Raw genomic sequence first — 13,087 nt, 5'->3', positions numbered from 1 at the left:
GAATAAAAATAGAATTTTTGGTAGGATATTCATTTTTGTGGTCGCAATTCTTCCAATCAGTGATAATTGCAATTTAGCACAATTTTCCAATTCCTTTCATATTTGTTGTAGTAATTTTGAATAATTGTCTTCTTTTATAGTAGAACATTTAGCCGTTAGCCAGATTCCAAGATATTTTGTCCTTTTAACTATTTGCATTTCCAATGCTCTCTCTAATTCCTCATTTTGCCTTTGTGTAAGATTTTTAGTAATTTGTTTTATTTTGTTTTATTTTTAAGCCTGCAACTTTACCAAATTCCTCTACTTCTTGAATTAATATTTTCCCTATTTCAAGGGGGTCTTCTATTATAAAAACCATATCATACGTGAATGCCTGAGTTTTGTATTCTTCTTTTTAAATTTTTAACCCTTTTATGCCCTCTTTTTCCCTAATTCGTGTTAGTTAAACCTCCAATGAGAGAATAAATAGAAGAGGAGATAGTGGGCATCCTTGTCTGACCCTTTTATTTATAGTTAGTTTGCCTGTTAGATCTCCAATCACCATTATTTTGGCTATCTGGTTTGAATATATTGCCTTAATCATTCTAATAAATTTTTCTCCAAATTTCATAATAGCTAATTGTGTAATAAGAAACTGCCAATTTAAATTATCAAAAGCTTTTTGTGAGTCTACCAATACTAATGCTAATTGTTTCTCTGGATGTGCTTCATAGTATTCTAATACATTTATTATAATTCTTGTATTATTTCTTAATTGTCTCTTGGTTTGGAATCTGTTTTGATCCAAATGAATAATTTTATTTAATATTTTTTAAAGTCTTTCTGCAATAATCATCATAAATATTTTATAGTCAACATTTAGCAGCAAAATTGGCCTATAGTTTTGGATTAATTGATCATCTGTTTCTTCTTTTGGAATTAATGTTATAAATGCCTCAGTCCATGAACTTGGCATTTTTGCTTGTCCTAATACTTCATTGTACAATTCTAACATGATTTCCTCAAAAGTTTCTTGAAATTTTTTATATATCTCTGTAGGAATCCCATCTGGTCCTGGTGATTATTGTTTTTGTATTTCTTAATTGCCTCCTTTATCTCTGTTACAGTTATTTTCTCATTTAGCATTTCTCTTGCTTCCTCTGAAATACTTGGTAGGTTTCTCTCTTGTATAATATTTGGAATTCTTTTTCTGAGATGTTTTCCTGATTGTATAGAGTTTGAAAAAAGTTTTGGATTATACTTTTTTTTCCTTCTGTTTTATGGAACAAATTCCCATGTTCATCCTGTAATTGCTGTATTAGCATTTTTCTTTCTTTCTTCAATTTGTGGGCCAGCTATCTACCTGGTTTATTAGCTGTTTCAAAATAGTTTTGTTTTGCCATTTTTATATTATGTATCATTTCTTCTTGAAGTGTTAGATTGATTTTATGTTTCACCAAATCTCTCTCTTCTTTGATTTTAGTATTTTGTGGTTCTTTCTGCAACACGGTCTCCAACTCTTTAAGCTTCTCCTGTAATAATGTTTGCTGTTTCCTTTTTTCCTTATTTCTTCTTGCCGCATATGCTATTGTTATGCCCCACACATAGGCTTTTGTGGTATCCCATAGGTTTTGTAGTGTTGTTTGATCTTTCTTGTTTTCCTTGAAGAAAATATCTAATTCCTTATCCATCATTTGTATACATGATTTTTCTTTTACAATTTTCTGATTTAGTGTCCATCTGAATTTCTTCCTCTAACCTTTCCATTTTACCATTAGTGGATTGTGGTCTGCCCATGTATTTGGCGAAATCTCCATATCTTCTATGTTATTGATCAATTCTGGGTTCATCCATGCCATATCTATTCGAGACCACAAATTGTACGAATGGGAAAAGAAAGTGTACTGTCTTTTCTTTGGATTTATCTGTCTCCATACATCCCTTAAATTTAATTCTTGCACCATTTCAAAGAAGGTACTGGTAGTTGTTGTTTTTTAGTTTTATTCTTCTTTGTCTTCCTATAATCTATTTTGTTGTCTGCCACCACATTGAAATCTCCTATCATACAGACATTTTCCCAATCTGATTCAATTATTTTCTTGTGTAATTATGTGTTTTATCTAGTTTCTTCTTTACTTTCTGTTTTATCTAGTCTGTTCTAACTCCACTATTTTTATTTTTTGCTCATTTTGTATTATCTTTTCCTGTATTGTACGAATTTTATCATCTAGTTTGCGTATCTCTCCTTTCACTTCCCCCATATAACTCTTAAGTTCTTCATGAGTTTTTGTCATCACCTCCTGCATCTTCATCATTATCTCCTGAATTGATGTTATGGTTGATTGCATGCTCTATAGATTTATAGTGGAGCCTGATTTCTCACCTTCTAGCATGCTTTCCACTGAACATGGTCCCGATGGGGATTTTATCATCACAGTTGTCCCCCCTCCCTATTTTGGTAACTGTGGTGGTTGTACTCGTCATTTTAATGTTTTTAAAAAAGTTTTTCCACAGTACCATATATCCCCGTTTTTCCCCTTTATCTATCTTTTTTTTGTCTCTACCGCACTTCATCACAATTCTTCTCCTTACTTCACTAACTATTATTGGCGACCACAATATAGAACGCTCTATTTTATAATACAGTCAATAGCCTATATATGCAATTGATCAATACAATAGATAATATAATAATAATAATAATAATAATAATAATAATAATAATAATGGTCTAACAGTTCTGACTACTAACATAAACAGTTATACTAATCTTAATCTAATTGTTATTTATACTTATATAACAGGTTTAATACCTTAAGTCTGCTTGTAAAAATATTAATATAAACAAATATATGTAATGTTTTTTACTTGATTATTGAATTTATTACATTATAAAAAATATCTAGGATATATAAATATACTATATAAATATATATAAATATACCATAGAAGTCTGCATATAAGTTTCACATATGCATATGTGGGTATTATCTATAAGTTTCTATGAAAATATATATATCAAAAAGTATAAAATATAAAGGTCTCTAAGGTATTCTATATAAAGTTCCAATTCTAGTTTTAAATGAACAGCTATACGGTAAATAATATCTAAACAGGATTTTACATAATTGTATCAGGTTACTTAGAATTAATTTGAGGTAAGAGGCCATTATTCCAGATAATTCTTGTAGACAAGTTTGACTTCTGGGAGGTAGGGGAATCATCGCTTCAAACTTATACTTACTACAGATTCTTCGTCTAATTATTGATAACACAAGATTCTGAAAGTGTCTTATAAGAGATCAAACAATGTAGATCTAACCTATAGAACAAGAGGATAAATACTTGCCATTGTAACACTGATCATTGTTAACAGGCCTTTACCTAACCCTAATTATTTATACATGTTGTCTTTGTTCCTCATAGAAGGGTTTTTACAATAGCATCACCGTAATCATTATAACCATCATTATAGCTAATGCATGATTATCATGGTCTAGCAGGGAGACATAGACTGAATTGGTTGTGTGTGTGTGTGTGTGTGTGTGTGTGTGTGTTTCCTATTATTTGTTTTTGTATTGTTGTATTTGATACTATAAAGTAATAAAAAGGACAACACACACAAAACACACACACACACACACACATATATATGAAACAAACATTGTGATCTTCGGAACATTAAAAATATATTTCTCATTTAGCTTTCGTTAGCAACTGCTAACATCGTCAGAGTGTAAAACTTCAAATCCCTTAACACAGATGATCTCTTCCACTTGTTGAATTTCTGCCTTAGGATCTATTCTACATTTGAACAGATAAAGGGTACACCTATGGGATTCCCAATCTTAAGAGTGATCACAGAAGTGGTCCTCCAGAGCTTAGAATATGAGTCAATGAAAATCTATAAGCCCAAGTTTTGTTGAGGACACGTTTACCATTATTAAAAAACAAGACAAGATCAGATTCGTGGGAATCCTCAATTCCATATACCCAGATATTCAATTTATGATGGAGGAGGAGGCCAACAACACGCTGGCCTTCCTAGATGTGCTAGTCAGCCACAATTCTGATGGAAGCCTTGACGCAGGTGTATACCGAAAACTCACCAGCACAGAATGCATTTTACACAATGAGAGTAATCACCCCACTGCACATAAAGTCAGCTGCATCTGAGCATTGTTCAATAGGATACACACCCACTCAGCACATGGACAGCTAAAGCAAAGGAGCATGCACATCTCTATCAGATCTGCAGGCTCAATGGTTATTCCTCAGACTTTATCAGACATTGTATTACACCCAGAGCCTGACAGCCAATTGAGAGTAAAAGTGGAACATCCACGTGGAGGGTGCTCCCATATATATGGGGGCTATCCAAAACTGCAGCACACATCCTTTCAACGCACAGGGTCAAGGTGGCTCATAAACCTAATCAAACACTGAGAATGAGAGTGATGCACCCAAAAGAAGCATTACCCAAACAGGAGGCATTCTCAGTGGTTTACCGTATTAACTGCAGCAACTGTGCAAGTAACTATGGAGGGAAACAGTTAAGTGGCTACAGACTAGAATGCATGAAGAACATGAACTGGCTGTCCGGCGCCAGTTAGGCAACATTAGTCAGTTCAGCATTGTTTCCTGAGAATGAACAGCCTAAGCTGTATTCAATAAGGGAGGAAGGAATGCTAATTACAGTTGGGAGGCAGGTGGATGGGCCTGTCATATGCATAACGGCCAAACTGACTAACATTGTATAAGACAAATATCTCTTTAATGACTTTTACATTGTGACAATGTTAGCAGTTGCTAACGGAAGCTAAATGAGAAATATATTTTTAAAGTTCCGGAGATCACAATGTCTGTTTCTTTTATAACTACACCTGGAACTCGCCCTTTTAAGACAATTTGCTGTCTGTCTGTCTGTCTGTCTGTCTGTCTGTCTGTCTGTCTCTCTCTCTCTCTCTCTCTCTCTCTCTCTCTCTCTCTCTCTCTCTCTCTCTATCTATCTATCTATCTATCTATCTATCTATCTATCTTGCAAATTGTCTTAAAAATGCGAGTTCCAGGTACACACACACCCAAACACACCCACACTCCTTTTTATTAGTTTATGGTATCAAATACAAAATACAAATAATACAAAAACAAATAAAAGGAAAAATAGGGGAGGGAAGAGGGGAGGGAAGAGGGAAGGGAAGAATGTAGAAAAGAAGGGGAAAATAAAAAAAGGTGTTGACTTCCGACTCCCTTTGGTGCAATAAAATAAGATAGCAATATCAAAGCTCGGTATAAACTAGCCATTTCTATATCAACATATCTATCTGATTGGTAAAACCCAAAAACAAAGTTTCATCTTTTTCCATCTCAGGCACAAAGTCCAGAATTGGTTTCCAAATAGAAACAAAAGTATTTTTTTTCTTTTATCAAAGCATCAGTTTAGCTATCTCTGCTAACTCCATCAACTTTTGCGGCCATTCATCTTATCTGAAAAAAAAGCATAAGTGTTCAATCAACATCTCAGACTCAGCACGGCTACCCACTCACTATAGTGTACTATAGTGCCACTCAGAATTAATATTACTTCTTGTAAACCATTCAAACTCTATAACATAATGGTATGTTGAGAATTTACAGAATAGCATTAGCATTTAGACTTATACACCACTTCACAGTGCTTTACAACTCTCTCTAAGCAGTTGCCCCCAGCAATCTGGGTCCTCTCTAAGATTGCCCCCAGCAATCTGGGTCCTCATTTTACAGACCTCAGAAGTATAGAAGGCTCAGTCAACCTTGAGCCTGGTGAGATTCAAATTGCCAAATTGCAGTCAGCCAGCAGTCAGCAATACTGCATTCTAGCCACTGTGGTTCTTAGAATATTTTAAAGAAATTGATAAATCATCAGATATCTTTAAAAATGTTGCTCAATCATGAGCATAAATTACATGATCCTTGCTATTTTCATAATTAGAACTGTGTTTTTTAAAAAATGAAATGGTTATGCAAATGTTTGGATAATATAACTTGGTGAAAATATGCTTTGTCACATAAGGGGTACCTCAAGATTATTCCAACAAATTTCTACCTCTTCAGCAACTCCACAACAATTAAGGAAGTGGAATCGACACATGGAATTGACACCTATGCCAATTGAACAATTATTGTATACCAACCATATAATAATTGTTCGTTATGTACAAAACAGCATTCACTTTCAAGAAATTTTCATGTCAATTTGTGTTGCATCTATTTCCCATTTATTGTATACTGGCAAGTATTTTTTAAAAAGTTTGCTAAGTTAGCATATTACACCAAACAAGTAAATATGGTATTAAAAAGCTTAAAATACTATATTTTAGGTCTATGAGATACACCCCCCCCCAAAGTGGGTGGAAATGTCTGTGCATCTTATACAGCAAATGTTGCTGAAGCCCCTCCCACATGCCCCACCTTTCAGTCTCTGCCTCCCAGCAATTTGCCTCCTTACAGCAAACAGCCTGGTCAGCTTCAGCACAGACTGATTTAGCACAAACAGCTGATTGGTGGTTGGATCTACCTCCCAGAATACCGCTGATCAGCTGTTCCAGGCTGCAGGGGTTGCCACTGCCCATCGCCACCATTGCTGCCCATCACTGCCATCACCTATTGCTGCCTCCGCACGCCCCATTTTTGGCCTCAGCATGTCCTGTTTTCTGCCTCCGTGCACCCCATTTTCAGCATCTGGGTATCCCATTTCCTGGCCATTCCAGGCGGCAGGGATAGGTGGTGGTGGCAACGGGTGATGATGGTGGTGATGGGTGATGGCAAAACGTGCAGCCTGGAACAGCAGATATGTGGTATTCTGGGAGGCTGATCCAACCGCCAATTAGCTGCTCGTGCTAAATCAGCCTGTGTTGAAGCTGTTTGCTGCAAGGATGCAAATTGCTGGGAGGCAGATTTTTTTTTCTTGTTTTCCTTCCCAAAAGCTAGGTGCATCTTATAGTCCAGAGCGTCTTATAGTCCGAAAAATACAGAAATTTCTGTAAGATAAAATTATATGAATATGGCAGGCATTTTTAAAGTTTTTTTCTTTTATCTTACCTTTACAAAGTTTGCAACAACTTTTAGATAAGGATATTTGTTCAGACTCAGGACAGTTCAAAGCAGGACAATTCAACTCCATTGTACGTTGCATTTTGTAATTCTATTGAATCAAGATCATTATTTGTGTTGGCTATGAACTTTATTTTTTGCATAATTATATCATTCAATAAAAATACAAGTGCATAATTAATATCCAGTTGTATTCACATAAATAATCTGGGTAGAAACTATTTGGAATCTCTTTTGTTTATTTGTGTGTTTGTGTGATTTTGACAGAAGTGGAAAATACTGAAGGGTGGTATGAGTTTTAGTATATCTACTTCTCCTAAGTATACAAGCAATATGCCTAGCTAACTGAAAGAGAAATGGGGTGCCTTGGTTATTTCAGGGTTCTTTTTAAAATTCAACTAGTTACACTTTGTATCTCTATAAAACCACATTCTAATTTGGCTGCCCAAGGCATCTGCTCCAAAATTAAAAATTGGAAACCCCAGCTATTTATTAGCAAATTTTTCTTTCCTGTGAACATTTGTCACAAATAAAGGCATCTTGCTGAGTTGTAAAGAAAGGAATATTTGTCTCTATATCCAAACTCTGAGTTGATTGTAACTGGTAATTTTAATGCAAGAATGGATTCTTATGATAAGCCAGTTTTTCATTACATTTTAACTTTTAAGCTTTAAGCTTATTTTACAATTGCTGTTGTATCAAGAATAGGAGGCAGAGTTTGGTCTAATTGATTATTAAAAATTATCCACAAACCTTACATGACTCAGTGCCTGGCAGTCCAGAGGGGGGTGGTGCCTTACCTTCTACTGACAATGGGCACAAGCAAAATAAATTAGATCTCCTACTTCAGTTGCTCAGCATAAATGCATTCATCCACCAATAGCTTACTACTAGTATTAGGTTAATTGGACATTATAGACCATTATATATAAGTTTAGGCACCCTCAAATTGAATTGTAGAATAAACACACAAATGTTCTATTTTAGTTTCTCAATATGTCAAAAATATCTGAACTTAAGCTTTAATTGGCATGAAAAGTGCCCATGTAAATTTAACTTATACCAGCAAATGATAAATATTATACAGGAGTTGTTAAGGTCTACAGTAATGCCTCATCTGTTCAGAACTCTATTCCAAAACTTTCCTAATTCTGTTTTGATAAAGAATTATGATTTTTTAAAATGAATTATGCTACTTAAGCTTTACCCAAATATTTTTGCAGAATCTCTTTAATAGCTGTTTCTCAGTGAACAGGATTGATAACTGTACTGTTAGTTGAGTGTATAACTGAGGTCATTAAAAAGAATTGAGAAAGATAAATTATAGATGACAAGCAATATATTAAGATAATACTGTATTATATATATTGAAGCAGAATCTCTGTTAACTCTATTATTGTCATGCATAAACTTCAGAGGTGGGATTCAATTTTTTTTACTACCAGTTATGTGGGCGTGGCTTTGTGGGTATGGCTTTGTGGTCATGTAACTGGGTGGGCGTGGCTTGATGAGCATAGCTTGGTGGTCATGTGATTGTGTGGGCATGGCCAACTTGACATCACTCACGTTGAGGGGTGCCTTGCCTTGCCTCTGTCCTGTGTATGCTTGCTACTTCTGCTTGTCTTCTTGCAAGCAGAGATCTTCTCTGCTCCTCTCGGGACCCTGGTGTGGTCACCATGCATCACTGTCACACCACTCCCTCTCGCTTCCCCGAGCACAGAGCTGTGGCTGTGTGCTTCTTCACCTAGCTGGCCACTGACAAAGAGCTGTACAGTTGAGAGCCGCTCAATGCCCCATGCAGCATTGCCCAGCTGCTGGTGGGGACAGAGCTGCCAGTCCAGCTTGGGCTTGGGCTTCGGCTGGCTGGCTGGAGCAGTACTGCAGCTGAAAGGGAAGGAGCCAACATTGGTGATTCATTGGCAAGCACAACTTTAGTCAGGCCATTGAAGCCACCACTGCAGGGTCAGGCACCTGGCGCAATTTTTCTCTTCCTCCTCTTGTTGGCCTTGGTGACTTTTGTGAAAGGCTTTTTGATACCCTTCCACAGCTCCTTTTCAATATCACACACTTTCAGGATGATGGGTCCTGGCACTGTGTACTCCACTGCCTTGACCTGCCGATTCATAGATTCCAAAGTGAGGATCTTCTCTCATGGCACCTTCTCTTTCAGCTGCAGTGTGGGGGCCTCAACCAGCACTGTTCCAACCAGCCAACCCAAGCCTAAGCTGGGCTGGCAGCTCCATCCCCACTGGCAGCTGGGCAATGCTGCATGGAGCATTGAGTGGCTATCAGCCACATGGTTCTTTGCCGGTGGCTAGCCGGTGGTCTTGGCTCAGAGCCTGCTGCCACTTGAGTGGGGGAAGTGGTGAGGAAAATGGCAAGACTCAGGGAGTAGGTCAGGGGGAGCTGGCTGACTGAGGAGGGGGATCATGCTGCTCAGAAGCTGCCCCCACTGCTGCCAAAAGTTTGGGTGCCTTGGCTGAAGTGCGGATTGCTCCCTCCCTCCCTCCCCCTCTCTCTCTTTCTCTCTCTCACACACACACACATACACACACACACAAACATACAAAGGTTGGAGAGCTGTCTTGCTCTCTCTCTCTCCAAGTGCTCCATGTCCACACAGACAGCCCATTTAAGGAAAGGCTACACACTACTGGGCGTGTGTGTGTGTGTGGCTGCAGAAGGAGGTGTAGCATGATGGGGTTGTTTTGTTCGCCACCAACAGAGCCACCAACTACAATGTAGAAACAGGAAATGGATGAGCAGGGAGAAGAGAGGGAAAATGGCCTCCTCACCTCCCACCAACCACACCATTGCCTGAATGAAGTGCTATGCCAGAGTTTTCCCCACCACCACTGCCCAGATGCATTTGCTTCTCCCAAATTATGAACTCAGATATAAAAGTGAAAAAAAATCCTTTCGATAGTATGAGTAATGATACTCATACATTAAATTGTATCAGATATAATACAGCATTAAAAACTGCAACTAACGTAAAAAGTCAAGAGGATTGAGTGGGGGGTGGGGAATAGTATATTCTTCAGAATGCTGCCAGGAAAAAATGGAATATATATGCAGTATATATTCATATTCAGTTATAGCAGCATACTAAGGAGCGCAACTAATTTCTCAACTTAAATAAATAAATAAATGGAGACACTCCCAAAATTGTAGAAGCAGCATATTACATAAAACATGCAATAAAATTATGAAGGGTTTAAAAGCAATAATAAGTGGGAAAATGACTTGGGATGACATAGTGAACTTCAGATATCCTAGGAAGTGTTTTATGATCCACATTAACCTTATTATGAATAAACATGCAATTTTTAAGAAGGATCTTCCACTTAAAATGATATGGAAAAATGTATATCAACTTGAAAAATCCATCATTGTCACTTTTATAGCATCTTCTAAAGTTTATTTATAAAGTTGGAACAAATTACAGGAGAAAGAAATTGAAAGTAATCTTACCTTGCATTCAAAGAGAATACAGACCTCTGAGTCTAAATATACTGATTGTTTTTCTCCTTCAAAATAGGTTTTGCCTTCAAACACACAGATTGCTATAAAGTTAAAAAGCAGAACAATACTTGGTACTTGGATTCTGTATAACTACGGTATATGATTAGACATCATTTAAATATCACTTAGAAATATAGCAATTCTTACTTAGCAGCTACAATTCAGTGTACAATATTGCATTTGTATGTGATGAAATGATTTTGGATAATTCTGTTTTCCTCATGTTGTCAAGCAAAAGAGACAGAAAGGGAAGCAGTAATTAAAATTTACTTAAATAGTAAACAAATACTTACTTTTACAATTTACTGTATTTTTTGGAGTATAAGACGTACCAGAGTATGACACACCAAGATTTTGAAGAGGTAATTTTTTTTTTAAAAAAATGCCCTCCCCGGCCCTTAGGAGCACTCTGCAGGCCTCCCAAACCCTCTACACATCCCATTTTTGTGAAAAATGGTGCCTGAAGAGAGTTTGGGAGGCCTGCAAAGTGCTTCTGGGGGCCGGGGAGGGCAAAAATGCAATATGTTGGGGCTTGATCTTCTTAAAGAGTAAGGCTTTTATCAATCTCAAATCCACTTTTCTCTACCCCTCCCACAGCAGGGCAGGACTAAACACCTCTCTCTGTGCTTTATTTTTCCCCCTTCCCTCGGACTGGCGTTGATGTGGAGCTGCTTGGCCCAAGGAATGGCCATTGGCTTGCTTCTTCTCTTCAGTAAGGAGGGAAAGACACATGGGGGCTGCTGAATGGCCATTGCTGTGCTCGACTGGGAACGGCCCATTGGATGAGGAGGGGTGGAGATCCCTTCCATTTGGATTAATCGTTCCTCATGGCAGTGCCTGAGCAGCAAAAGGGAAGCATAAACAAAATGACCCCGCAAGGCTGCCTCCTTGAACAAGCAGGCTTGCTCCCAGCCCTCTTCGCAACCCCACTTCCTTAGTCTTGGCATCGTCAGGATTTTGGCTAGTAGAAGAAGGGCGGGATGGAAAGGAAACTTCAGAATATGGGAGCGCTGGGATGGAAGTCTCCCTGGAGCCTGGCACCTGCCGCATTCCAAAGTTTCCTTTCCATCCTGCGCTTCTTTCACTAGCCAAAATCCCAATGATACCAATAGTTTTTTCTGGAGAAAAAGTAGAGATCTAGCATCCTGAGAAAAGACTTCGTGCAGAGGAGATTGGTCCTCTTCCATCCACCCCTCTACCCAAATCTGCCCAGATCTGTCATGCAGCAATGAAATACGGTAGCTGGGGGCAATAGCAGCAGTAGCAATAAGCACTGCATGACAGATCCAGGGGATTGGGGGAATTGCAGCGCCTGCTTCACCAGCCCCTTCTTGGGTGGTTCCGGGTGGCAGAGAACGCAATAACAGTGTTTTCAGGTGGCAGCACAGTGATCTCGGCTGCCTGGAACCGTCTGAGAAGGGACAGGTGAAGCGGGCACTATGCGAGAGGTGGAAGGCAAGGTAGCTTGCTGCTCGGCCTTCCCCTTCTCCAGACAACCCAGTCAGAGGACAGTCCACCCACTGCCTGAAATGCTCTTTTTCCTCCATGATTGCAAAAATGGGGCTTGCATTCCTCCTTGCCAGATCCATCTCCCGGGCCAGGAGCAGAAGCCAACTGCCCTCTGACCGGGTTGTGTGGAGAAGTTGGAGTCTGAGCGGTGAGACACCTTGTCTTATGCCTCACCTCCTGTGCAGTGACCGTTCACCTCCCCCTTCTCCAGACAACCCAAGTGGTTACATTCAGAGTATAAGATGCACACAGATTTTCACCCTCTTTTTTTTGGGGGGGGGGAAATGTGTGTGTTATACTCTGAAAAATAAACAAGAACCATTTAAACAAGAACCTGTTAAACCTGAATATATAAGAACATTGTTATTGGTATCTTAATGAAAACGCAGGCAATACATGCTTCATTTCATTTCAAAGTTTGCAAAACATTTTTGAAATATAAATATAAATAGTATTATGTCTACAATGTGTGTGTGTGTGTGTGTGTGTGTGTATATGTATATGTATATGTATATGTATATGTATATGTATATGTATATGTATATATATATTTAAAGTCACAACCCCTGGTATGCCCCAATTATGGGAGAAAGCTAACTGCTTCCATTCTCTGTCAATCGGCTCGTCACAAGAGTCCATCACGACAGAAACCCAATATTTTTACTGTTGCCTTTGTTATATTTGTGTTTTATTTGTGCTGATGGTCTCCCTTTATTTATTTATCAGCACAAATACTACACACACACAAACACACACACATTATATATATATATATATATATATATATATATATATATATATATGTATGTATGTATGTATGTATGTATGTATGTATGTATGTATGTATGTATGTATGTATATATATATATATAAATATAAATATAATAAGCATATGATTTAATAAGCAACAGAGCAAGATGGCTGCAGGAGTGGACACTACATGTTTATTCTCTCCATCCCACCTACCAAATCATATAATTAA

The 13,087-nt window shown here is 38.0% G+C and overlaps 1 protein-coding gene across 4 annotated transcripts in view; it reads right to left on the bottom strand.

Annotated features, from left to right (window-relative positions):
* NELL2 (neural EGFL like 2) overlaps positions 1 to 13,087 on the bottom strand; it is a 156,135-nt gene that overhangs the window by 88,830 nt on the left and 54,218 nt on the right. For all 4 annotated transcript variants that reach the window (XM_087723555.1, XM_087723553.1, XM_087723554.1 and 1 more), the window contains exons 10-11: positions 10,546 to 10,637; positions 7,060 to 7,162 (exon numbers count right to left, since the gene is read on the bottom strand). In XM_087723555.1, coding sequence (XP_087579681.1) covers positions 7,060 to 7,162; positions 10,546 to 10,637 — 195 coding nt within the window. The remainder of the gene's footprint in view (positions 1 to 7,059; positions 7,163 to 10,545; positions 10,638 to 13,087) is intronic.

The sequence above is a fragment of the Thamnophis sirtalis genome, unplaced genomic scaffold, assembly GCF_051295495.1.
Source record: "Thamnophis sirtalis isolate CommonGarterSnake01/CBP01778 unplaced genomic scaffold, rThaSir2_p1.2 scaffold_9, whole genome shotgun sequence".
In the NCBI taxonomy this organism is placed as follows: domain Eukaryota; kingdom Metazoa; phylum Chordata; class Lepidosauria; order Squamata; family Natricidae; genus Thamnophis; species Thamnophis sirtalis.
This window is presented reverse-complemented; position numbering and strand designations above follow the sequence as displayed.